This window comes from Atractosteus spatula, chromosome 7 (assembly GCF_055471065.1).
Source record: "Atractosteus spatula isolate fAtrSpa1 chromosome 7, fAtrSpa1.hap1, whole genome shotgun sequence".
Taxonomy (NCBI): Eukaryota; Metazoa; Chordata; class Actinopteri; order Semionotiformes; family Lepisosteidae; genus Atractosteus; species Atractosteus spatula.
Window position 1 is genome coordinate 49,702,626 of NC_142712.1, and position 27,520 is coordinate 49,730,145.

General features: G+C 47.4%; 1 protein-coding gene across 3 annotated transcripts; it reads left to right on the forward strand.

Moving 5' to 3' along the window:
- Nucleotides 1-914: 914 nt before the first annotated feature.
- Nucleotides 915-26,234, forward strand: golm2 (golgi membrane protein 2). 3 transcript variants are annotated; one of them, XM_088920589.1, is made up of 10 exons: nucleotides 915-2,300; nucleotides 15,875-15,929; nucleotides 16,211-16,313; nucleotides 17,632-17,722; nucleotides 18,313-18,442; nucleotides 18,966-19,046; nucleotides 19,332-19,595; nucleotides 21,351-21,497; nucleotides 22,934-23,101; nucleotides 24,737-26,234. In XM_088920589.1, the coding sequence occupies exons 1-10, from the start codon at nucleotides 1,974-1,976 to the stop codon at nucleotides 24,811-24,813; spliced, it is 1,443 nt and encodes a 480-aa protein (XP_088776715.1). In that variant the 5' UTR covers nucleotides 915-1,973; the 3' UTR covers nucleotides 24,814-26,234. The 3 variants fall into 3 exon arrangements, with proteins under 3 accessions (XP_088776715.1, XP_088776716.1, XP_088776717.1); XM_088920590.1 differs by having other exon boundaries at nucleotides 22,934-23,020; XM_088920591.1 differs by lacking the exon at nucleotides 22,934-23,101.
- Nucleotides 26,235-27,520: the final 1,286 nt, after the last annotated feature.

The window sequence follows — 27,520 nt, forward strand, 5'->3', positions numbered from 1 at the left end:
GTTGTGAGTTTGCAGGGTGATACAGCTGCTGACCATAAGCTAAGAGTCCCTGGACATTCATGCCTCCATTTTCAGAGCAGGCAGACTGTGGAAATACATGAGGAACCTCTGGTAGTGTAGTCCTTTGGAATTAAAACATACTAGGAACATCGCTTGAGAAAACAGCAAAATGTCTAACTGGTTGAACTCTATATTCATGAGAAAACAGTGCAATGTCTAACTGGTTGAGCTCTATATGCACTGGAAAAGCTGTGGCTAATCCACATATATCAAACAGATCATCAGTTAGTTTATGTGGCACCAGTCGTTTTATTTATACCAGTACCATTCTTTCACAAACAGATTGTTGATTGCTTCGCTGCTTCAATGTACAGAGCACCATGAGCTGCTGAAAAACCTTAGTGACTTGATTCAATAAATTCCTATTAATACATTTATTAATAAATATTTAATGCGAGTAATTTTTACTTGGCGCTTATCGAAAATTTGAATATTTAGTCAATAATAAAAACTTAAAATGTACACTTCATGAATGCACAAATCTACATTTATGAGTATGGCGATACAGCTCAAATACGGAATACTGAATACTTCCAACAACCTTATTCACCACTAAACACGTCAGACATTCCTTCTATCCTTTCTTGCCTGTGATAATACCTGATGCTCACTAACCTCACCTTTCATCACTGTCCCACAGAAAGCACACGTCTGCTGGATTACGAATACGGAACTACAGGGCGCATGCGCTCATGTTCCTCACACAATCTTGAGCTCCTTACACACCCCGCCCATTTTCCTATCCCTGCCTCAAACTCCGTTCCACCTCGACCGTGGGCACCACTATCCAATCAGAGACGTCAATATCTTCAGTGAGCGGCTTCTGATTGGTTAACTTCCCCATCATTTATATTATGGTGGACACGTCAAGGTTAGTAGTGCATCTGTTCTGTTGTAGTGCTTCGTCTGAGAGGCTGCAGCTGCGATATTACGGAGATTAAAACTAGAATACCGGAAAACAGAGATTTCCAAAAAACTCCTTCAAACAATTAGCTTTATTTTTTTTCCGCAAGCGTATTTGTAGACTTGTGCGGAAAATTCGCTTGGATACATTTGAAGACCAAAACGTCGCTTGGCTGTCGTTCAAAGGATCTAAAGGTTGCAGACAGCGTGAAGGAAGTAAGACGCTGAAAATGCAGGGACATTTTCGACAATTCATCGTCTTCGGCGTTTTTCTGTAATCGAGACATTGTACAAAGGCTAGATTCATGCTCCTCGAGCAAAGATAAACTGCTGAGGTTGAGTTGCAGAAGTGTAATCTGAAACACCTAACACCGGGAAAACTGGTCTGAGTAGGACAAGGTTAGCTCAACCAGCGCACTGACGCAGAGTTGGCCGAATCATAAAAAGTGAAATTCCATTATTGAACTAACCGTACTCACAGTTTTTCTGTCGGTAATGTCTTAAGTGTCTGATTGAGTTTCATACCGAATGACGCGGAAGGTAGTTAAATGGCAGTTATTTTAATAGCGGCAAAGGAACGAGCACAAATGCATCTGTGAGTCGGATTTATAGATCAATCCCGCAGCACGCAAGGAGCGGTTCTTTGGAGTTGGATGTGTAACTCGCGATGTCGTGTTTTGCGTCCGTGTAATCTGTCCTCTCAACATTACTCCACAAACAGATGAAATTGAAACCGACACACAATATAATCTTTCGCACTCGAAAAGACACGGTTTCGTAAATGTGACTACGCAAAGACGCGCTGGTACAGGTGTAGCTCTTTTACCGTCGGTTCCGCATTAAGGCAGTCCAATTGGGAAAGCTTTGTGTAGAACTTGGGGAAAAAAAAAACTATCGACCCCGAAGCCGACAAACGATAGGCGGCGAATATCAGTTGGAATTCGATAGTAAACCGCAACAGTAACTAGAAACGGCAAATTATCTCCAGCGCTCGCTGAAGAAGGTTCTCAATGGTGGGATTCGGTGCCAATCGGAGGGGCGGTCGCCTGCCGTCCTTCATCTTGATCGCCTTGTTGGTGATCATCCTCGTCCTCTCTTTCAACTACTGGACGGTGTCCAGCAAGCACACGCGCCTGCTGGACGAGCTGGCCGAGGTGCAGGCGCAGGTGAAGCGCACGGACGCCGCGCGCAGCCGCCTGGAGAAGCGGAACTCGGAGCTGATCGTGCAGGTGGACACGCACCGCAAGCAGATCGACCAGAAGGACGGCGACTATATCACGCTGGAGAGCAAGCTGCAAGCCCTGGAGGCGCAGGCTAAGAAGTGCGCGGACGAGAAGGTACAGTACGGTACAGCACGGGCAACGCAAGCAGCGCGGTTTAACGTGAGATCTGTCCAGAATGTCGTTTAACTGCTGTGGTAGCCGTGCCCAAAACCACCGCTCCCACCTGCCATCACACAGCGGTGCCCATGCCTCGCTGCTTGGCAAGGACGAGCTGCTAGGACTGTCCCTGCCCTCATCAGCCGGTGTGCGTTGGGAAACCATAGGCGCGTTTGACATCATCTGGGTGATCGTCCTCCGAGTCCTTTGGGAAAGTAGAATTGAACTGAATGCTTCTAGCACTGTGCTTTGCTTAATAACTGCCGTTTGCTCTTTGGCGTAATTCTTCTAATTCTTTCTCATTGTTTTGGTACGTGTAGCTGCATTTGTTCTGTCCAGCAGCGAAACCTGCCTAAGATCTGCCAGGAGTTAGTAATTAAAGTGCTGAGCTGTACCTTACTTTACAACAACATTCTTCTGAAAAATAACTCCATCTCTTTTGTCGTGGACTTGAATAGCACATGAATAACACACACTTTTCATTGCTTCTGATGGACTTTGGTCACTCTTCTGTTTCTGCTTTGCACAGTTCAGAGTGTACTCTTGTGACGGCATTGGACCTGATCCGCTTCACCCTGATGCACACGATCCAGCAGGGTGATAGACCTGTAAAGACACTGAGGCTTTTTTTTAGGCAAATGATTCACATGTTTGATTAAGTCGAAAGGATGCAGTACACTTTTCTTTGAGCGGTTGAATAGTGTGAAGTGCTGTGTTTTCTGGTGTAGCTGCTAATAGGTCCTCCTGCTTGTATCTGTCCAGTATGTCAGGCAGTGCTTTTAAGGGTTGTCATAGAACCTGAATCACTCTTGTGCTCTCTAATAAGATTCAGAGCACTGAAAGACAGGAGTAGATTAAGCTGTGCTGCTTGCCCTGTCAGTTTTGTTCCAGAGAGAGAGGGAACTCACTGACATGCCTTGTTTCTAGATGGAATGAGATATCAGAACCACCATCGTGGAAAACAAACAAAAAAGCGTGAACTGCTTTTGGCATTGACTGAAAGCCAGAAGAAGGGTTGAGGTAGACATTATCTTCCTTCCTTTGTAGCAGCATTCATTTTTAATGATAATAGAGGAGTCAGGAATTTTCTCTTTAATCTTGTCTTTTTAAAACCGAGGGTTGCTTCTGGTGTGAATGTGAACGGAAAAACACCGAGTTAGAGGAAGGAGAAGTGAACAGCGGATGAGGTCCTCTTATTATGCTGGATAGCTGGAGGAACCTTTGCCCAGGCATTATAAATTCATGGCAGTAGGCGCCAGGCAGAGTTGGAGAGTTGCTAGTGTTTCAGTCTCTTTCAGGGTAGGCGTTTCATTGGTACTCTGCGACTTTAAGAATGTGACTCGGGTAGCGAGTCTTAGCTGAAAGAGAAACAGCTTTCCGAAACCTGTACAGGGCCCGCACATCAGAATGCTGCAGTTTACGGGCCTGTGTCCTGTATCTGTATCCATTTTGCAGCCATGAATAAGGGTGTGTGGTTGTGAGCAGCTGAATCCCGCCTCATCCTTCTGTTGGATGATCCCTCCTCGGTTCCTGCCATCCTGCCTGCTGGTCGGTGCACCACTTTGCAGACTTCTTCCTCCCTCGTCCCCTTCAGAGGAACGGTTTACTGCACGGGCAGATGTTTTTACAGCATCTGTTCGGCATGTTGCCGGGGCTGTGAATGGGCAAAGGATTCATCATCCACAGAGGATACACTCTTATTTAAGCTGCCTGTTCCTGTTTTGCATTAGAAGATGTAGGTTGGGAAGCTCATCTAATTGTCCACATTGTGAAACTCTAAGCAGGCAAAAGCCAATGTTTTTTTTTTTTAAGACTCCAGTTAGGTCAGGGTTTTATATTTATAGTTGCAGTCTGTAGCAATGTCATGATCTCTATATTTTGAGATGGAGTGCGGACAAATTCAACGTCTTGGCTACAGCAGTGTTGGTGCCTTGTGGCCTAATTTCAGAGGCTGAGGAAGGCTAAGCCTGGACAGTACTGGGGCAGAAGACCTCGCAGGCAAGGCACGGATGCTGTTTTGAAATTGGGGGACCACAGTCATGGTTCTGGAGGGCCATTGGGTTTGCAGATCTTTAGGGTTGCTTTAAAGCACCCATAGAGCTGGGACAACCTGCAAAACTTGTACAATGAGGCTGACACTGAGCTGCTTCCAGTGGTTACAAACACAGGAGGACTGAAACCTGTAGACAGGTCCTCCCAGATCAGGATTAGGGATCCGTGCCATGAGCAGTTGATCAGTCACTGGCACTCTTCTCTGGATGAGTGCTGACTGGTCATCAAATACCCTCTTGGCACTGTGCAGAACAATAGAGGTGTTCACCTAAAACCCCCCCATATTGAGTCATGTCTCATTTCTCTACCTGCTCTGCAGGCGCAGAAGGGCTGCCAAGTGGTGCCCAGGTGGGGTGGCGCTTCAGTGGTGGGTGGTGCATGTTCTTATGTGCCAGCTGCTTTTGCATCCTTTAGGTATGAAAACCTCTATTTAAATGCAAGCAATTATTATTAAGCCCTTTTTGTTACGCTGTCGATAAGCACTGAGACAGTAATGATGATGAAACTGTCAGTGCGCATGTCCAGCTGGGCTCGCTGCTTCAGAACGCCAGCAGGAGGTGCAGTGGAATCTGTTCAAGAGGGTGGGTGGTCATGTTCCTGTGCGCAGCAGTTGTGTTGCTCTTCTGATAGCGTCCTGCATGCAGGAGCAAATGCACTGTTACTTCCAGCACAGTAATGCATCAACATTTCTACTTATTTTGCAGTTCTGTCCTATTTATTCCCTAATATGAATGTCCCTGTGACATCCTGCAGAAGTTCACCTGCGTTAGCCTCATGACTGATGTTGACTGCTGTGTTGATGGTGTATATACCGTATGTTAGCAGATGCTTTCATCCAGAGGCTAGGGGTTGCACTGGATGTCAGCTGCTACTGTTGTAGGGCCACTGAGTTTTTCTAGCTCGTAAATCTGTAGCGCAGGTGTTGGCATCTGGTCAGTAACCTAACTCTTGCAGTCAGTTTGCAAATGTCCCCTTGACCTGAACAGGAGAGGACAGTGATGGATTGTATGCTTTAGTGCTTTTTAAGCTGCAGACTTTCACAAGCCACCTCATTTTCACATGCATCAGTGTGCTTTTCTTGGAAGAAGAAGCAAGCGACATTGAAGAAGGGCATCACTTCATAAGTAGTTGCTTCATCCAGAAGTGTTTAATTTGTCTATAGCCTCTCAAAACGCTAAAGCTGGTTATTGCAAGCCAGGCAGCTGAAGTATCTGTGCCTGCCTGTGGGACGGACAACACCAGCCATATTGAAACCAGGTTTCTTAAATCCAGCGTTGAAAATTGTGCTATAGTACGGCTGATCATGACTCGAGTTCGTCTTTGCTCATTGCATGACACGTATTGTCTTCTTAATCCATGCGAGTTTCTTGCAAGTCTTTGGCACGTCGTTGTGTATACAGCCGTAAAATTGTGCGTTGTACGGTTTTAATTTTTTTGTGGCATTCAAGTCGGTAGCAATGTGCCGCAGTCCGGAGTGTTTTGATTTCCGCCAGCCCAGTCAGGGGCGTCTCCTGGCACCCTGCTCTCCTCTCTGGAGACCAGCATGGCCTGTGCACAAAGCACAGTGCTCACCCGCCGACGCCTACTGCAGACGGCGCTCAGCTTTGTATGGTTTCCATTACTTCACGGGGCTGGGCAGCCAGAGCTCTGTAGGAAAGGAGAAGTCGCAGTGGTTTACTGCTTTAGCAGTGATTAGGCAATGACCTCATCCTTAGATTTTACTATTAGGCCTTTGCTGCGATTCTTCGCTTCAGATTCAGTGCAGAATATTAAAAAGATGAGGTCAGACCTGGCTTCTGCTGTCTGAGGACCCATCTGTGAGGTCAGTGCATCAAGGAGCCTCTCCTGAGGGGACAGTAAGGGAGACCACAGGATTTGCATTTCTTTTTATGACCATTTCTCTTGCTTCTGTTGATCAGTAAATGGGCTCAGTGAACCCTGAAATGGCAAGCTTAGTCTTGTTCCTCTCCATTTTCCTAATGACTGTGATTTTTCTTCTTTGTTCTTCGAAACAATCGGATATCCAAAGACCTGATTTTCCGTAACTGGATCTCTGAAACCTTGTTGTCTAGCACATCGAGTTAATGACATGGCAACGCAGCACCCTTCAGAATTAGACGCATTGTGACCCTCGTGTCCTACCGTAAGGACTCCACCGGGTGTATAAGAGCAGCAGGTGTGCTGAATACCGCTACTTGCAGTGTTTAATTCTTTCCATGCTTCTTGTACTTAAGGACACTCTCCTCTCGGGTGCTTGTGTCAATTCAGGAGGTCAAAACAAGGATCCTTTTCATTTGTCAGGCTTCATTAGAGAGCTTCCAAGCCAGTGTGGCGCTACTACAGATATGTATTTTAACGAGTTCTTTGTCTGTGCAGCAACTGCTCATTATAGGTACTTTCGTGTGAAGTACCAGCAGAGGAACAGAGGGTTTTGCGTGTGCTGACAGTAGAATCCAGGCATGCCAGTTATCCAGGCGGTGCCGACGAACCCCAGTGCACTGACCTTGCAGTGATCTGGGAATCGGGTCGGCCCTGCGTGCCCAGCGGGACCGTGAAGGGACAGGGCAGCTGGGGGCTGCAGGTGCCTCTGGCTCCCGGAGGGACCGAGGTGGGCCGGCGCGGGGTCTTTCTGCTCGACGTTAGAGAGAGAAAATAATGGCAAGCCTTTTGGTGAGGGGGGAGAGACCTAGTTAAAACGGAGCGCTCTTTCTCTTGTGTTTTCTGTGGTGGCTGGTGTAGAGTGTGTTGAGACCGGTGCTCAGGGTCAGAAGAGGATTCTCAGGCTCCTTAAGCTTGACTTTGAATTCTGGTCCATGACGGCCTCTCTCGCCTCGCCTGTAACAGAGATAGTTGGCAACGATACCTTCCACTGATTCAAAGCACTTTTTAAAGCTGGTTAGGACAAGAAGAGACCTCTAAGGGGCGTTCCTTGTTTCTTTTCAAACAAGGTTTCTAATCCACTTTTTCATATAGATGAGAATGGTGGAAACACTTCTAGAACTTTAACTAGTTTTGCTTGTTCTGTTTTGTTTTTCTCGTTTTCTTCGTCTTATGTGATTGAGGGATAATTAACACTTACACACCTTATTATAGGTATTCTTTACATGCCCTAAAGCAGGGGTGGGGAACCTTTTTTCTGCCAAAGGCCATTTGGATATTTATAACATCATTCGCAGGGGCCATACAAAATTATCAATTTAAAATTAGCCTGCTATATTTGGTCAAACATTTAATTAACTCACCCCTAATGTGATGGCTGGAACTGCCTCTCTTTGGTGAGGCGTGTGATTTTAGCTGGTATTGATGATGCTGCTACTCGCAACTGCTTTTCCAGGTTTGCGTCGGTCAGTCTGGAGCGCAGTCAATCGAACAGCCACTTGCTATCATTGAGTTCCCCGACAGGTTTACCTTCACCTCCATGAACTGCTTGACTTCATCCCACAGTTCGTAAAACACAGTGTGTTAAACCTTTCCACCCAAGTTAAAACAATCCGGATATATATTGTTAGCTTTGAAATCTTTTAGCTCTTTTTGCAGCCATCAGTTAAGTTTCCCAGTGAAATATATTCCAGGGAAATTAAAACATAGGCTGGAACGAAAGAATGGAGGGGGGAAAAATGGGCAAAAAATAAACATGCATAATTGGAGTTTGTCATGGTGCAGTTCGATAAGCTGCTCTGTCGTTCATGTTTGTTGGTTTTGGGTCTGAAGATAATGGGAGGTTTTTTTGCCTCTGTGAGAAACTGCAAAGGAGTGTCTCTGCTCTTCTGGGGCTGGTGAAGACTGTCATAGATGCAAGCTCCAAATCTCCAGTCCCTAAGAGCCTCTGATCAGTGGCTGGTGGTTGTTTTAACTTCTAATGAGTACCTGCCTCAGACCTGGGACTAAAGTGGTTTTAAATGAAGTGAGCGATACAGTTGTCAAATTAAATGCCGATCTGGATGCAGAAGCAGCAGGTGAACTTCAGGGACCTTCAGAGTTGCATTTGTTTGGATTCCTGCTGGGAGTGGAGTGAGGGGCAATTGCAGGAAGTTCACGTGTTTGTGCTGGAGGTGCTTGACTGCCTCACCATCAGCAACCCTGTGGAGCCACATGAGCAAAAGGGTGACTTCAAAAAAACAGCAGGAGAATATGACAGCGGGGGACAAGCTTTGTGAAACTGCACCACAATAATCTGATAAGCTGTTGTCATGCTGTTGACCCGTTACAAGCAGGCACGCAGTATGTTTGTCCTCTCCAAGGGAATGTCTACTGGTGTGCAGAGGGAGTGCCAGGGGAGAGTTTGATGTTGTTGTTTTTCTTCCTGTTTCCTGTAACTGGGCTCGGGATCCTGCTTCTTGTCTTCATCCCTCCAGCCTTGAAATCTGGACCCTGTCATCATCGCCTTGTTGTATTCTGTCAGCTGCATTTATACTTGTGCAGAAGTAAGACCACCTGCTGCCGGGTCTTGGCCTTCATGAGTCGACAACGACGCCTGCAGTAGAGAGATCGGCATGCTGTGGTTTGGGCCTGTTGGTTTTTTCTTAACGGGGCTCGAAGGGGGGCAGAAATTGGGAATCCCCTGAGGGTGTCCTGATCCGGCAAGTGTCCCCTCCGGGTCCCTGCGTTGTGGGCACGGAGATCCGTGTGTGTTCTGCCCCGAGGGTGTCGTGTGAACACCCAGCAACGATTCGTTCTCGTTGCTGTAGGAGAGTAAATGGGGTTGCAGGATGCAGGTACTGTGCGGGACACTAGCTGAGCCGGTTCCACACCCTCTTACTGCTGCAGCTCTGTCTCTAGCTGGCCTTGAGCTCTTGGCAACAAGCTGCTAAGTCTGGTTCTGTTTTTTCAAGATTTTTAAGGGGCAAGTCAAGCAAGAGAGTGCAGGTACAGAACAGAGAAATGTACACCTTTTTTGAAAATATTGGGATTTGGAAAGATTTTTTTTTTTTAGCTGGAGCCAAGCTGTAATCTATCAGTTGCACACTGGTTTCAGACAGATGTCACTTTTTTTTTTTTGCTGTAGTTGACTTTAAATAATTATATTTATATATATAATTAACTATTGCTACAAATAAACGGATTGTTAAGAAGAAACTCTTCCTCTAGACAGCAGAAAGTTGAGCAGAAACAAAAGGCATCCTAGTTAAAGGTTTATGGAGCTTATGAGCTGCAGGCTGAGCAGTGTGTTAGGACGTCTTTATAAGAATTATAACGTCTCCAGCCTTGCCTGTGGAAGAAGTAGGTCTGGAGTGTTGTGGAGTGAGGAGGGACTGCATGCGATTTGCACCTCTTTTGGGTTTTGGGCTGAGCCAAAGAAGCATCTTGTTCTCAGCAGACAATGCTAAAAGCCTTTGGCAGCTGGCCCTGTTCCTGAAACGTCATTGCATTTACAAAGTAAACGACTGCGGGCGGGAACTTGTTCTTGTTCTGAACCACACCTGGCATTTTCTGCGTTTACAGCTTTGCCTGTTGGTTTTTATTTGTTTGACTAGGTTGGATGATTTGGGGGAAAAGATCTCTTGGAAGCGGTTGATATCCTGTTTCAAAACCTGCTCGAGACTGTAACTGTAAAGTCAGCCAAGAGTGTCCTGGACTCGGTTTCCACAGAGACGAGCATACCAGCGGGGCAGTGCTTGGGCTCAGCTTGCCTTTCACGTTTCTGTGTGACATTTGCTCAGTAGTGAGCAGTAACATCTGAGCACCCGCGACTGGATCTGATAAGGTTATTCAAGATTTATTGCACTGGGGAGAAGGGTTAAAAAGCTTAAGGTTTACTTTAATTGAAAAGCGCTATTTGTTTTCTGGAGTTTATCAGCGCGACGACGCTGTCGTTTGACATTCGCGGTGGACCCTACGCTGTGTTCTAATTAAGCAGTGCAGGAGGCCAGTAGATGAAATCCCTTCTCTTCCATCACTGGCTGCCACTCCTTGCCTGAGCCGAGCGCTTTTATCTCTGGGATGTGTGACATTTATCGGACAGTGATGCTTTAATTACCAGCTGTCTGTAAAAAGAATTTCTGCCTCTTAAAACCTGAGCGTGCAGCCTGTTCTTCCCCAGAGCATCCATTTATGCTGGTAAAAATGCTTTAATTGCCCCCAATAATCTCAGCCGTGTAATTTGTTTTAATAACTGATGCAGCTATAGAAGCATTAAGGTGTGGAAAGTGATAATGAAACGGATAACAGGTCTTGAAGTTCTTCGCTCTTCCATTAGTAAGCCAGTAGATCAATACAGACATTTGTCCGGGGGTGACTCCCGATGCATAGAAATTCAGTGCATTTCAGGGTTTGCTTGGTGCAGAGTCTCGTACTGATTGTTTTGATTGTCCAAGTATGTCCAACTGCCTATGCTCATGTATTGAAGTGAGTAAAAAGCTCAAGATGTCCAGTTCAGGGTATGGGTTGGTGCTGGAATAGCGGGAACTGATTTGGTGTTATTCTTCTGTATTCCAGAAGAGAAGGACTCAGCCCTCTTCTTTAACATAATCCTTTTTTTTTTAGGATGCCAGCTCAGTGATGCAATGACAAGACAAGTTCCAAAACTTTTGTGCTTCAGGGCAAACTTTGTCCTACAGTTTTGTTTCCTGCTCTCTCCAGATAGGCCTTCAGACCTCGGGATGTGGATGGGTTCACTGCCAGCCGGAGCTCACTAGCCAGGCCAGCTCTCCTGTGTACTGTGAGGTGTCATGTTCCTTCCTCTCCCCTTTTCTGGAGGATCTGTCCTGCTGCAGAGTAGCTGGCTTCTGCTAGTTCTGCTCTAGCTGAGCTCGTGAACCTTTCATTGAGATGAGCCTTTGGAGCAGCCAAACCTGCTGGCTGCTACAGTGGGTTTCTGGCCAGAAGCATTCCAGCATTTTACATTCCAGCAACAACTGCTTACTGAGCCAGTGCTTATCCTGGTTTCCATGGAGTTAAGAGACCAGAGCATGTGATTCTGCCTCCCCCCTGGATGAGATTCTGGACCATTGCTGAGCTTACAGTCAGGGTAAAGTACCTCTCTAAAGGTATAACAGCAGGATCTGAACTGCTGGACCCACCCCCGGCCAGTGCCCAGAGTCCAGAGACTTGCTCGCTATACCATGCTGCTGCAGGGAACAGTATTAAAGCCGCACAATTCAGTGAGCTGCTGCTGTAGCTGTGATTTATGATTTTGTTAACATGTTGCAAAGCACATAATGACACTAAGGTGTTGGATAAATGCTTGATGTGCTAAAGCAGTCAGTGGTTTGATTCCGGTCCTTTTAGAAGTGATTATAATGAAGCTCAGCCCCTGCGGTTTTTCAGTTCTGAGCCACGGTCCAGTTTCTTTGTCTATTGTAATGATTCCTGACTTTGCTCAGTGCTTTCTCTTTCTTGAAAGCGATTGTCAGTGAGTCTAAGCGGGGTTCGCTCAAGGCCTTTTTGCCGTCTTGCACAGAGAGAAATAAGGAGGCGTGGTGCCCAGGGCCGAGAAACGAGGTCACGCAATGCTGAAAAGAGCATGTACACAGACGGAGAAGCTCCCTTAATCTCCACGCCAGGTTGCTGATCTCTGCGGGGCCGACTTCCTTGTTTTCAGGCTGTTGCCCCTTTGGAAGCCGAGCCCCTGCAGCCAGCTGGCAGGAACCGAGGCCAGTGGCAGCACAGCTCCACCTCAGACCCGCTCCTCTGTGAGCTGCAAGCGAGGAGCCATTCCTGCGCTGCATCTGTTCAGTGGCCGAGGGCTGTGTGGTGCAGTCTGCGAAACAGATGCCCAGGCTGCAGAGACAAAGGGGAACGCGCAGGCAGGCTGATGTCTGCAGTGGAGAGATGCACTGGGAGACAAAGACCAGCAGATGCATTGACATACAAACACAGTGACACACTTGCAAGAAGCGTCGCAGACTGACTCCTGCAGACAGACCTCGTTGTGCGAAAGCGCGGGCTCGGCTTCCTCACGATATTGACTTCCCACACACGCGCTACAGTGCACCGACACTGCCGTACGCACTGCACGGCTCTTTTTTCTTCCTGCAGTGAGGAGGTTAAAATCAACTGCCAGACACCCCCCCCCCCCGTCTCTCTTGAGGTGGTTCAACGCCAGGCTCGGTGATTGAATTCTCAGCTTTGTAAGCGAGAGTGTGTGTTGGAGGGGGGGGAGGCTTATCGGGAGAAATGCTGCTTTGGAGAGCAGAAACCATGTTGAAGGTTTCTTGCTGCACAAGAATGGAGGCATTTTTTAATGCAGAAAATTCTGTAGGATACATTCTGCTTTGCAGCAAAAAATAGTATTTGTCGCAAAATGGGTAATGCTCTATTGAAATTCGAGGAGTGCCGCAGTGTCTCAAAAAAAAAGGATAAATGATTAGCTTTGAACTGCACATTAAAGGTTTTTGGAGCATTTTGTACAGTGCTACAGGGCAGCGGTGTTCCAGAACAGCTGGGGCTCTGCACAGTGCTGGCTGTGCTGTTTGTAGGCAGACGTGCACACTGACACAAGCCTGGCAGGCATCGCAGAGCAGATAACAAAAGGCAAAAAATGCTGCCCTTGTTGTGGTCTTCCTAGGTCGCCATCCATCTGTAACAGAAGAAGCAAATATGAAAAATCTTCTAAATGCGTATGCCCGTTTCTTTTTTTTTAAAGCCCTATTTTGCAGATGTACGATTCCTTACCTTTTTTGTGCTTTTGATATTGTCCCTTTCTCGGAATGCTTGGCACAAGAAAAACCTTGTGGGTGGGGAGAGTCTGCGATATTTGCTCTGCTGGCTAATTTAATCTGGCAAGAAGTGCTTGAATACTTTTTCTTCACTCCCATCAAGCCCTGCAGATCTGCAGTTTGTAGTTCTTATTCCTGTGGTGTTGAACTTTCCCTGGTAATTCTTCTCTTTCCATCTGCTGAGCCCATGAATCTCCCAGAGGTCAGTGGAGCTCATCTTTAACAAGGAGTAATGGCCGTCCTTCCCTCTTGACAGATCAGTAATTAATGTGAGTGTTTTCTGTTGAACAGATGCACACTTGCCTCGGTCCCATTTTAAATTGTAATTCCATTGGACTCTTTAATTGCTTCACTTACTGAACGGAAAACACACCAATCCCAAGCAAAAATTCAGAATGGACCAGAAAATTCACATTTTGAGGTTTAATTTTTGCCTTGTTTGCCCAGTTGATTTCAGCCTTGTATGCTGTCGATGGAGCCCTTATCCTGTATTAGGGATTTCTAGTTTGTATGTTTTATTTTTTCCAGTATGTTTTTGCAAGACTTTGCTTGTCTGTCTGTTGCTGAACGTCAGGTGGATGTTTTTATATTGCAGCAGAAACTTTTTTTCCTGGAGGTCTGTTCCTGTGAAACATCTCTTCATCCTGCTGCATCTGCAGACTGTCTGCCAGGCTTCTTAAGCACCCTTTGTCAGTGTGCAAAGTCATCTTGCTGACTCCTGGTTCTCCTTTATTCCCTGTTTGCCTGCTTTATAACAATATGCACTGCCTTCACCTCACAAAGTCATCACACTTAAAGGATTGATTTAATCATTGAACCATGTTTTTCAGCAGAGCCTTCTTTATGTGCCATTAAGTGCTTCTGAGTCACAACATAGAGAGCCTTTAAATTTGATAGAAAATGCCATCTTGGTGCTAATATCAGGCAGCTTCCAAAGAGTACTAGCAGAGAGCTTTGAGTTGTCTTAGCAGCTGGAACAGCAGAGTTGGCCAGAATCTATCCAGCACACTGTGTTGAGTCACAGGCACCCATGCAGGCTACAGGTCCTTGGCAGACCTGGGGACTTCAGATCATACGGAGACGGATCCTGTCTGGATGATCTGAACTGCATGGCACACTGAGTGAGGGGTATGGGAAATTAAGAGCGTGGCGGTTAATAGCATGGGTGTCCAGAGCCCTGTCGCTTGACAACCACAAGGGGCTTTGTGGTTTTCTTGACATACGATCTTTGACTTGGATCGGTTGCTAAATTAGAGACACTTGCATGCTTTCCAGATCGCTGCTCTCTGACGATTTAAGGTCTAAAACCTGCCGAACCGTACCCTGATCTCCTCGTACTCAGTGTTTCGAAGCCAGCTGTTCTAGGCATGTTCTAGGCGTGGTGGGTAGAGGCTACAGTACGTGCATCTGCAGTGCCGTGGTGCAGTGATGGCTTTAGAAGCGGATCCCAGGGGTCAGTGACCCAGGCTGCTAATCCTCGGCGATCAGCACTGCCTGTGGTGGAGCTCTTCAGAAGGCATCTCTCTTGTCTGTGTGGTGATTGGAGATTGCACAGGCTCAAGTGTCTTCTGTTCCTCCGCCTGGTGTCTCGGGGATTAAGCACAGTGCTGCCAAACCGGACATCTGCACAGGTCATGTCCTCCTGCCTCTCCTACCCTCACCAGTTGCTGGACACCGTGTTGCATTACGGCAGGAGTCTGCAGCCCTGCTCCAGATCCTTGGCGCGATTCACTTCTTAATTATGTCACTGTCTGTTATAAATTACGCAAGAAAAGATCCTACAGTGCAAAGAGTAGCAGGTGTGGTCTTAACACAGTAACTAGGCTCCTCCACATTCCACCCTTTCTGTAGAAAAGGAGTTATGTCAGCTCCATTTTAAAGGGGAACTGCAATGCAATTTTATATTTCAGGGTTAGAAAAAAAAAAGGTTCTACAAGTTATCGTGTACATCCTAAAATAGACAACATTTCCAGGTATGCACAGCGCCATGTTCTGTAATTCAGTACTAGGCAATAAAAGTTTTGGTGATGTGTTGTGGCTGTATGACATTGTAAACAAGCAGGCTTGTGCATACATCTCTTTTTATACCCGCAAAAATGTTGCTTTTGTTTTCATCATGGTTTTGCCGACAAATACTACTTGCTTGTTAACTCTACATGTGGATCATTTTGGAACAGTTCTGTGGTGAAATGTCTGCTGTACATCCTGTATTTATTCGCTCATGCATCACGTTCCGTTAGTCATTACGGTAACTAGTGAGCAGGAAGGGCCACTTCATGTCGCAGTTCTTGTGAACTTTCACTCTTGCCTCTGGCAAGACCAGGGGTTTGTGACAACATGGTGACTTAAAGTACTTTCACAAAGTTCACGATTTTGTGCTTAATTTGAAATTAGTTTTAAAGAAATTCTATTTCACGACCAACAAATGTATTTTGTTGCTGAGATTTAATAACCCTGACTGAGAAATTGTGACTGCAGTTCCTCTTTTTAAATGAGGAACTTTGTTAAAGCAGTTTGGTTACCTGCAAATACTGCCTTTAACAAACGGGTAGCTGTTTCCCTCAGTTGTGCACTTGACTCTGCTGTAATCCAGTGGATACTGTATTCCAGCTGTAGGCGACTGAGTCAAGAGAGACTCGACTGTCACACGGCATCCTGCTTCCAAGAGCAGTGATTGCTTGATGCTATACAGGCTCTGTGTGAAGGGAGGGTTAGGAGTGTCCTTGTAAAGATAAGGAGCAGGGCTTTTGTTTAATCAATTCTGCTAATGGACTGTAGAGCTAAGGTCCTCGATAAATCACGATTTGTGTTTTTCTTCCTCAGACGAAACTCCAGAGTGACCAGTCAACCCAGCGCTCTGAAATCCAGCGGCTGCAAGGTAAGTAGTGCAGATTTCTGGTTGAATGCAGTGCACGCCTTGGTAGGGTTTGGCAATGAGCTGAATAGCAGAGCTGGCATACCAGATTTCGATGCCTCACCCAGTTCTAGCCAGTACAGACATTTAGGAGTGTGATATTTGCAGTAGGGTTCATGCTTTAGTCCTGTGCCGATTAGAGTGTAGCTTGCACAGCAGCTGGTGTTCTCTGTTGAACAGAGCTCCGCGCTCGTGTGATGCGATCGGGGAGTTGTGCAGCGTGTTGATGTTTCTCTGCCCTACAGAGCAGCTGGAGGAGCTGCGGCAGGAGTTTATGAAGCTGGAGGATCAGCTGCACGAGACCAAGAAGAACAGCACCTTCCTGGAGAAGAAACTGGAGTACGAGAGGTGAGAGGGACACCGACGTCACTCCCCGCGGGATGCTGCTGCGCTCGTGCGCGATGCGCTGGCAATCCTGGACCACGGGAGGACCCGGAAGCTGCTTGCGCCTTCTTTGTGAGAGCCCTGCAAGTGCTGAACCTAAAACCGAGGAGGACTTGTCTTAGTCCCGTGTTTCTCTTTGGGACCAGAGATGAAAGCACTGCAGATAGTCCCTTTCTGTTGTTGTGATTGATTTCAGTTTTATATGAAACCCATCAAGTGGATTAAATGAGCTTTTCCAGTGTCAGCTGAGCTCCTGTTTAAGGGGTAGTCTGCAGAAAATGAAATCTGAAACCTTCCCTTGCTCAATTCCGGACAGTTCCAAACTCTGCTCCGTTGATAAAGGTCCAAACTGCATTAGGAAAAAGACATTTCATGAAACTAAGTTTGCACTTGGAGGAGGGGTGTAGAGTTGGGGGTGGGTGCTAAAGTTCCGCGTGCTTTCTGCTGAAAGGAAAATGTAATGCTCTTGTCAGGGACATGACAGGAGCTTGGCTCTTGTCTCTTTGCAGTCTTTAGGGTGAAGGTGATCTGTCTGAGACACTGAGCACATAGGAGCGACCTGGTCAGATACTGAACCATCTGGGACAGTCTTTCTTTAACAGTCTAAAAGGAATAGTCAGAGGGAAGCTAAAATGTCCTTCCGAGAGGCACACCTTTTCCCCAGTGAAGTGCAGCTCTGACAGGATTAGCTAGCAGAGGGATGGTCTACCTGCAGGTCTCGTGGCCACTGAAACCAACCAAGCAATCCTCTGCAAGTCATTTTGTCTCAGGTGTGCTTTTCCTGAAGCTCAATTTTTGAATGCTATACAAATAGACCTATGTGTTTTTCTGTCTGTAGATTTGTCAGCTGTCTTGTGCAGCACGCGCGCGCTCTCTATATGAAGAGACGGTGAGATGGCCCTGCCGTTCTAGAGTAATTTCAGACCCCTCCAAGCTTTGTTTCTCCTCTCAATGACTTGACCATTATGTCCCATCTGTAATGCTGCTTGCAACACGGGTCCAATGCATCCGTTTTGCTGCTTGTTTTTAGCTGTGCCACGCTGCTGAATCATAATAAGGGTGATGCAGCTGTTCACGGCTGCTACGTTTTGCACAGAAAGTGGAATTTGGAGGCTTCTCAGTGCCATGCTGCTCCCCCTCAGTATTGTGAAAGGCCAAGAGCTAATTAGTATTCGTGCCCATAATCCATAGCAGCTGCATGTACTCATGACCCCTTAACACGAGTGTGTGGAATCGGCTGAGCAGTCCTGTGTAATTCACCAGCCTGTCCTTCCCTCCGCAGCCTGCAGTGTGGACAGCAGATCGCAGAGCTGAAGTCCGAGTATGAGGAGAAGATGAAGAGAGCGGTGGGCGATGCCGAGGACATTCAGCGGGTAAGATCGCCCCCCATTCACGAGCCAGGTGGTTTCGGGAGCACCAGGTCAGATCATCACTGGATAGCCTTGCTCTCATCTCAAACATCTTGCCCCCCCCCCCCCCCCCCTCCCCCCCTCTGTGAGCAGCAGAGATGTTGTTTTCTGAAGATGTGCCTGATGGAAGACCCAAAGCAGCATGAGGTGTTTTCATTTAAAAGTGGAATGAGAAATCTCTTTCGGTTTTCAGAATATGCCGTTCAGGAACTGGGCTGTTTTTTAATGTTGTTTAGTTTAGGTTACAGTAATCAGAATAGCTGTGGGGAAGAAAGCCTACCTGCCATTAAAAAAAGCCTTTGATTTTTAGGTTCACCACATTTTTTATCTTCTGGATGGAGATTTTTCTCGTCTGGTTGGTGCTTGGTGTTCCGTCTCCCCCTAGTGGTAGAAAATAGTACGTCTTTTTATATTCTCATTAAAGATCAATTGCTTACTACCCCCAGCTGCATTTATCGCATGACTAGCTGTAGTAAGGAATCCAGAGGCGAGTAACTCGGACACAGGGGAGAGTGGTCTGTTCCCCCTGCTCACTGCTCGCTCTGTCTTTGCAGAAAATCAATCACGCTGCTTCCACACACTCTTTGAAGGAGGACCGAGCAGGCCCTGCTGGCAGTGACACTGAGCACACGGATGGCCTGCACACAGAGGCCACCCACAAACTGGACAGCGGAGAGCAGAAAGGTGACCTCCCGCCTCAACCTAGCCTGTCCAGGCAAATAAACAGAATTCGAAACGAAGTGCGCTAATACAAGCAACCTACGTGAAAGTCAGCCAGCGCCTCTCTTCCTAGCACCTGAGCACACGCACGGAGAACACGTGGCATCTAGAATGGCCCATGAGCCCCTGTATTGCCTGAACTGTGTGCTGCTTGTAGGTGGGAAAATAGATGACCCAGGTTTCGATGTCTCACCCAGTTCCCTCCAGTACAGACTGGAGAGTGGCGTTTGCAGGAGGCTTTATGGTCCAGTTCTGTGCTTATAAGAGATGTGGACAATCCTGGGGTTTCATTCTACAAGCCAGATTTAATGCAGATTTGTTTTACAGCTGTTTATACCCTTCTGCTAGTGTTGGTCAGGAGATGCGTTTCCCTGTGCTTGGTGTAGCCGTCAGCAGACTTTTGTCTTGGATGTGGGGACCCCAGAAGCCCCCTAGACCCTCCACTCGAACGACTGTGGCTGAGTGCACCTCTCTCGCTGTTCTGCAGGCGTCGTCAAGCATGGCAGTGATGCCGGGATGCCCGGAATTGAGGACAGCGAAGTGGGCAAAGCTGAAGACGTGCATTTCGGTAAGATGTCTGCTTTTCGAAGAAGCTTTGACACTAAGCTTTCCTCCAGTTCTCCCGGTGACTCACGCCAGCCCTGGATCGAGACCCTGTTCATCTTGAATGAACTTGGGGACTCGTAAGATCTGTGCGTCATGAAGGTCAGTGGAGCTTGTTGTCCTGGGTGGCTTCTGAGCAGAACCCGTCCTTAAGCTGCTGCAGTAACCTGGTAGCGGTTTGGCCTTTAGTCTGCAGTGTGGGTGTTCCTCACACCGGGAGTAACTGATCTCTCGTGACGCTCTGTGCCAGCCCTGAAGAAGCCGGCGATCACGCTGATGAAGCCGGAGGCAGGCGGGGCCGAGGTCGCGAGGGAGAGGGCGGCTGGAGGCCGCGAGGGCGCACAGGGCGAGCCGCGGGGCCTGGATGCCCCGAAGGTTGGCGCAGAGCCGGGCAACGCCGACCAGCAGCAGCAGGTGGCGCCACAGCCCGCGGCGGATAACCCCAGGGTGTTCGAGGATGGAAAAGCCGGGCTCAAGGCGGACGAGCTGGGAGAGCGCAGGAGGCAGATGAGAGGTGTGTCCCCCCCCTCCCCCCGCCGTTCAGCTCCTCTTTCAGCAGACTGGGGTCCGTCTTCCTTGGGACAGCGGAGATGGTTTATACCTGCACGTCGTATAGTCCTTCAAAACCCTGTCGATGTTATTGGTGTCGATCGGGCATAACTGGAACTAGTGTGTATGGTAGATGAATGTTAAAATAAGAAAGAATGCCATTTTGAGAACAGACTGATATAAACTTGTAGGATTGTCAGGACTTTGATGGGGCTCTTTGCTTTTAGGGGATCATTTTGTCCCTTTGGGCTCGATTTTCAGTTTTGAATGTCTTCCAGTGTCTTCATGCCAAAACAAATGGGTTCTAGGATTATAAAAAAGGAGCTGCAGGCATTTAGCTTATTATTCTGTTGCAGAAGTTGCCTGTCTGATGGGGGGGGGGGGGGGTCAGGAGGCTGTGTGTGGCACGAGTCCCAAAACCAAATCGGTTTTCTTGGCACTCTTTAACGATGTTCAGCAGCATTGCCTTCCAAAAAAAAAGAAGGTGAACTCCCACTTGGATTACGCAGTGCTGCAGTGTAGCCTCTGCCTGCATCTTCACACAGCTGGAGCTGCAAGGTCTTCAGCAGCAGCAGCAGAGAGGGCCGGTATTTGCTTTGTCCCTGGGCTGACTAAACTGTTTCAGCGTCTTCAGAATTTCTCCGGGTTTTTTTTATGCAGCCCGACTGGAGGGGTAGCGAGGGTGTGTGCAGTGCCCGCTGAGGCAGCAGGTGGCGTGCTCGTTCTCTTGCCCGCCGCTGTCACGGCAGGCCGTCGGCACACTGCTGCAGAGACCCTGCTGCTGATCCTCAGGAAGGGCCTCCTTTATGCTCGGTTCCAGAATGTGAGCTGCATCAGACTTTCTGCGTTTGCGATTTCTTTAAGAGGAGGGTTGATTTTTTTTTTTTATTCCAGGCTTCTTACAGCCTGAATTACCGGCAGTGAAAATCGTGATCAGCGCTTAGTCATACTGGAACTTTCAGCACCGTAACGTGCAGTTCTGTGTTTTTAACTTTCTGTGGAGCGTGGCGTATGTTTTGTTTGACCGCGAGCCCAGGTTCCTGGGCGTCACGAACTTTCTGCAGTGCGTGTTCTGCAGGTATCCCATCGACAGGCACGCGGAGTGTCCGAGCTCCCACTTCAGCACCCTTATTCTCCCTTCAGAGAAGGGGTCTTTGCCGAGAGGCATTAAAAATGCAGCTGATCAGTTATGGATCTGGTTTTCATTTGCTTTTTTATTGCCTCTTGATCAGATCATTTTGGTAGAATTAACACGAGAACTGCACTTTACAACTTTTGCAAAATCTGTAGTATTTTTTACTTGAGCTTGGGTTCTCGAGCTGCTGGCTCTGCGGTTCTCATCTGGTCGGTTTGTGGAATTATGAGCAAGCAGTGAAGTCAGTTGTGTGCTTTAAAAAGTGAGTTTTAAAAAAATAATAAATGCATCCATCTGGGGTGTCGGGGCCAGAGTTCTTTAAAATGTGCAGGATCCCCGTTTGTAATAATGCCTTTTACTACTAGTTTCAGCACTGCAATTAGGGTGGGGAGCATTCAGTAATTGTTTAGAAATACAGAGGAGGAAATCTCAAACATCGTCTTGAACTAAGAGCTGGATAAATGCACTGTGCCAGGGCCTAACCTGTATGTTCCTAGCTGCCAGTAACAGTTCAGTAGCCTTACATCCTGAAGGCGATGGAGTGCCATCATAATAATGGCAGTTTTTTTTTTTGTTGTTCCACAGCTCCCATTAATGACAAGCCTGACCATCGTGCTGCCAAAGACGTGGGGCTCCAGCTTCCCCCCAATCCTGTGCAGGTGCTGCCACAGCCCAATGAGCACCAGGCCGGCCAGGACCCGCAACCCGCCGACCCCCCCCAGCACAGGCAGAGTAAGCCCCTTTGAGCTGGCCTTTCAGGGCTAACACCGGCCACCTCCTGGGCCCCTTTTAATAAACTGATCTGGACGGCCCTTCGCACCCAGACTCGGGGTGCAGCTGTAGATCCTCCAGGACGCTGTTCGCTTTGCATGTTTATTTCTGTGCAGAGAAAACGAGCTTGTTTTGTCGGAGAGCTGCTCATGAATAGCTTGTGCATGGAAGCAAACAGCCTGTTCACTTAGAAGCACTCGTTTTTAGTTTATAAAGCAGCTGGTTTTTGTTGGTATGGAAAATATGCAAAACGAACGCTGTTCTAGGAGGTACATGCGCTCAGTCCCTGGCGACGGTGGGAGGCTCTTGGGAAGCAGCTAGCGTGTCAATGAAGCCATCCCCGAAATCCACGCGGGTGACTGTTGGGTCGTTCATCCTGGCTTTAGTCTGTGCAGGAGTGTTGATGGTGCTTCATCGCACCCCTGCGGTTCTGTGTGCTTAAGGGTTGGCAGTGCTGTTTTAACAGCTGAGAACAGAGTGTGATCTTGATGCCTGAGGCCTGTCGTATTTCCACAGCGGCATGAACAAAGAGCCTGCTGCAGTGAACCTGCTTTGTAGTGCTGGTACATCTTGCCAGTGCAAAAGCTTGGGTGCTTCAGTTCCTTCTCCCTCCTTTCCAATCCCTCCCTGACCGAAAAGGAACGTTGCCCAGTCTTGTAACACTGGGCGTTTTTCAGCGCATCTGTGCCTCTCCTTTGTCCAACGGGTTCTCTATCTGAAGCGCAACTCTGCCGGAGTCAGTCACAGTTTTGTAATGCTTCACAACTCCACGGATTAGTTCTGTCCTTACTGTTTTAAGTATTTTCGGGTTGTCCCGATGAAGACTGACGCGGTACTCGTTGCTTTTTGCGGGACCCCAGACAATCTGGGACACAGAGAGGCTGTGAATCTTGAGAAGGAATGACTGTCGAGAACAGTCAGTCGGGTTGCTGTGTCCCTACCGTCTTTGAGGGGCTGAAGACGGCTTACAAGGCAATCCGACCAGAGTTGTCTAGCATTCCTGGTAGCAGTAGGGCAGAAGCTATACATTCCTGAGAAAGGAACTGTTGTATCCCTATAAAGCAAAACGAAAAGCAGGTTCGTTTTTTGCAAACGAAATGGTTGTTGTTGTCGACTTTGGTGTTTGACAGAGGGGGTCGTTGGGCTTTCCTTGTAATTGTGGGCATTTGCCCCCCTGCCCCTTCTGGCTTGCTGACCCACGTACCCCTGTGTGGGATGGGCGGGCAGTGTGGAGGCACGTGTGGAGTTGGGGGAGGCAGGGACCCCAGTGCGACTTGACTCCTCTCCTCCTGCCTTTCTGCACGCATTCCTCCTCTTCCCCGCTGTCTTCCCCGTTTCTCTCTCCCCCCTCTCTCTCTATCCCTCTCCTCCTGATGCGGACTTCTCTGCCCCCACAGGCCGGTTCTTTGATGAGAACGAGTCCCCTGTAGATCCGCAGCATGGCTCTAAGCTTGCGGACTACAACGGGGACGACGGTAACGTGGGTGAGTATGAGGCGGACAAGCAGGCCGAGCTGGCCTACAATGAGGAAGAGGATGGTGATGGTGGGGAAGAAGACGTCCAAGGTGAGCTTGGGCTGTGTTTCCATGCCACTGCGTCTCCCTCATTCCCCCCTTGAGTTATCTGGCACCCTCACCCCATCATCACAGTCCAGGTCGAACGGAAAATAAAGATCTGTTTCAGACTTGCCAACTACCTGCATCAGCTGCGTTCTGATTTGTAGACCAGACTGGTCTTCAGCAGGAGTTTGAATCTAATAAATCCTGGAATGACCTGAGCCATTCAGAGAAAAGGGGATACTGTGAGCATCTATTGGCTTTTTCTAAAGTAGTGTCGATGCAGCTTTTCAAGACCCAAGTCTTGTATAAGCAGTTGCCGGACTGCATTGGCTAGCAAATATTTCCGTGTGAAGGTCCGTCGAGCTTGAATTTGGAGCTCTGTTCGCGGCAGGGCTTCGCCCTCGTCCCGCGTGACGAGCTGTCTGAGCCGGCAGCGCAGGTGGGCCGAGGTGTGGGCGAGTCTCTCTTCCTCAGATAACTCAAGGTGTCGTGACCCCCCAGCATCTGCATGCTTCATCCAGCTGCGCGCGTGCCCGCGCGGCTGTCCTGCACTGTGCCACCCTGTGCTGTCCCCCCCCCCCCCCTCCCCTGTGCACACCCGCGAGGCTCCAGACACAGGCGTGGGCAACTCCGGGCTTCGACAGTGCCAGGCTCCTGCGGGGTCTCTGGGGGCTTCTCACTGGGGCCCAGGGAAAGCAAAACTGGTTTGACTTCTTATCCACTTCAGTGGTTCAGCGAAGTTGAGATCTGGGACGGGATGAAAACCAGAAGGAAACGTGGCACTGCAGGGCCAGAGTAGCCTACCCGTCTTCGTGGCGATTTTTGTATGTCAGTATTACATGCATGTTGCGTGTGTCTTATTACATAGTCGCGTCACCTGCAGTAGAGTTCATCCTGTTTCGGTATTTCGATATACAGCTGGGTTGCTTTTTTTGGGGGAGTGTTGCCATTTCGTGAGAACCGGCTTTCTAACGTGGAGCCCCCCCTCTGTGTGCTGTTGCTCTACGGTATCCATTTCCTGCTCTATGTTCTGCCCTTTCTGTGCTGCAAAGGTTCTAAAAGCACCGTGTGAAGGTGAGCTGATGTATGTATGTTGCTGAGGAAATAAGGTTCTAGCGCTGACGCCTTGTGCTGACCACGGTTCAGGAGATAATGAGCTCTACATCTCCTTTCCAGCAGCTCAGCTGGAAAAGTATCTGGGTTTCCAGATTTCTCTTTTTTTTTTTGCTTAGGCTTTATATTACAATAGACAGTAAGTTTGGAGAGAGACAATGCAACAGCAAGGTGTCTTACATATGGTCCTGTGGCGTGGCCAATGCAACAGAAGGGAGAGATCCTATTAACCATTGAGTTATTAGGGGATTCTAAAACATGGTCCTATCAATGCCCTTTCTGTGATGCTGTAGACACTGTGACCTTATGACCTGCAACCTCCAAGTACTGTTTTCTGAAGGAGCTTCCTGATTGGTTGCCGACTTCCATTGCATTGGTAGGCAACATACCAACTTCCTGCCCAGAAGAATCTGGGGGAAGTCTAACACTGGCACCTCAAGGCATCGCTGCCCGTTTCCCAGTTTGCCACCCACGTGCAGTTTCTCCTTTTTCTTAAAGAGGGGTTTTGTTTCTTCTCTTGTTTTACAGATGATGAAGATCGAGAACTTCAAGGAGACCGTGCTATTGATTATGGAAAACGACACCAAGCCAATGATATCCTATAAGCCTGTGGCTGGAATCATCTTTTCAGGAAGAATTAAGACTCTGGAGTAAAAGAGACAGGCAAAAAAAAGAAGTTGATAATTTCTTGGCCTTCTATTTCACTGGTGCTTTAGGTCTGATTTCTGGTGGGCTGTCTCTTAAATTGAGGAGGTGGCAGCTATATAGTCCTTTTTTTCTTGAAGTGTCCAGTAGGGCTGTAGGATTGGATTGATGTGGAGCGATGGTACAGTATAGGGTAAATTTCAGAACATTTTTCTGTATATTCTTGTGTATATTTTGTACTTTTTAGGGTTAATGACTTCTCTGTCCTCCGCTGTTATACTAAAGTATACATACTTGTAAGTGTAAATTATTTCTAATTTCAGATTTTCTTAATATAATTAGAATGTATTCCATTGGAAAATGAAGGGTCTGTGTAAAAAAAAAAATGCAGCTGTACATTTGTAATGTTTATTTTTTACAGGAAATGAAGGTTTTTTTTTTCTTTTTAATAAATTCCCAGCTGTTCCGCTTTCTGCTGCTGAGTGCTATAGGAAAGTAGTTGGGGCAGGAGGGATGGTCAGTGGTTTCTGTAATCGAGAGGAAGTGGGACAGATCCTTGACACTGGCCTGGGGTTTCCTGGTTTTTTTGGTGGGTCAGTTCTTGGTAAGAAGAATGTCACCGTTGTGATGTTTTTTTTTTTAAGTCTTGTTTTTTCTCTTTCAAAGCCAGAGTTTTAATTTTGGGATCTAAAGTCATCTCTTACTGGTAAAAGTAAAAGGATGGAAAGGCTCCGGGTGTTTTTTTGCCAGGAGCCTGATGGATTGCCTTGGCTGCGGTAGTGACCTGTGACCTGCACACACTGGGCAGGACAGGAGGGAAGGCCCTGCTCACAGATTGTGCGGCCGTCGTTTGTTGCTTTTTTTTTGTTGTTTTGTTGTGACCAACCATGGGCTGAAATCCCATGCACGGATACTGTAGCATGATTTGAAATCGGATTCATTGGACAGTTGGATATTCGGATAGAGAAGTCCTCACGAGACATTGCCTCTTTGCACGTCTGTGCGAGACTGTACTTGAGTTAACACCAGTGCAGAACTCTGGGATAGATTCCGTCACTTTTATATACTGAAGCTGCTTAGCCACATATAAGTGAGTGTAGTTCAGGAATGGTTTCAATTTTAAGGTTTTTAGCCATTTGAATCCTTAACTTTGTGGACTATATTTGTCCCTTCAGTTATTCAGATCATGGGTTTAAGTACTAAAATGGGAATGTTACGAAGGTGTAGTTTACATTTTGTATGCGAGTTCTGCATATCGAATGTTGTCTGGTGTTTTTTTTTTAAATGAAATCACACCGGGAGCTGGGTGTTTAACAGATTCTGAAATTTTTAACATCTTGGGAAATGACGCGAATGCACAATAAACTAAAACCCAACAGCCTCTTTCTTTGTTTTCCCTTCATGCTCTCTGAAAATGGGGGGGGGAGATAAATGTTGAAAGACTGTATGCTCCTCAGGCTGCTGCAGCTTATTCCTCTTAAAGATGGTCCTCCCAGGTAGAGTGAGCGAAACGTTTCTGCTGCTTGTTTCTGTAGACCAGTGTTCCCAGCCCGAGGGGACTCCTGTATCTGCTGGTTTATGTTCCCGTGCAGCTGGTAATCACTGGTCCTAATTGAAGCCTTTAATTGATGTACTTTTTTAGACTCTCTCAATGACCTGTTTCTGCACCCTTTGGCTTTAGAAATGGTGTATTCTTTCCAGCTGCTTTTGTGTACATGCTGCCCTGCACTCTTTCCTTGACTCAAGAGTCTTCATTTTTGCTGTTCAGGACTCTCAATTGGCAATTTAGTTTGTGATGAACAGCCAGGTGCAAATGACAATGTGTCACATGCTCCCACTATGAGCTTGTTCTTGGCTGCAGAAGACCCACTGGTTACATTTTAGAGTACAGGCCCGAGAGAGGGCTGTTCTGAAACTCAGAAATTGTTCTTTTTAGCCACAAGCTCAAAGCCAATTCAAGCACATACCTCCAGCAGCAAACTGAAATCAAATAGCCTGCAATTAGAATGGCTGGACCAAACAGACTGCCCAGAGACCAGGGCTGCCCGCCACCACTGCAGACGAGAGAATGATTGATTAAAAACACAGAATAGAACAGTTGTCTACAATTGTATGCAAAGATGATTATATTAAAAGTAAGTTTGGGTGTTGTACCCAGTTACGACAGTAGATTGCTCAAATGTTGATACGGGTGGTCTGTTGGACATCTCCTGGGGTGGGACGATATCTTTCATGCATCGTGACCTCATCGGATACTCATTCAAAGGATCATTTGGCTTTGCCCATGAAGACCTTATCTGGAGATTCACTGTATATTGAAGTCCAGCCGTCCTGTTACAATGGTAACTCAACTGAATTATGATCTGCAGCTATCTTTGTGACCAATCTTTATGCTGCAATGTTGGAGAGTGGACAAGCACAACTTTTTGATCTTTCCTTGAATGTTTTAATGCAATCTCTAGTGCCATCTATAGGAAAAGGTGGGGCAAGGAAAGCTCAGCTCTTTAATGAGACGACATCAACCCTCTAACCTGATGGAAAGGAAAATTGGCAGTAGATCAAAATAAAACCTATACAGTCTTCATATATACATCTTCCTACTTCATGGTACAAATGCTGTACAGTAGGTCATTCCCTGTTCTGCCTTAAAATACTCTGATTTAGTAG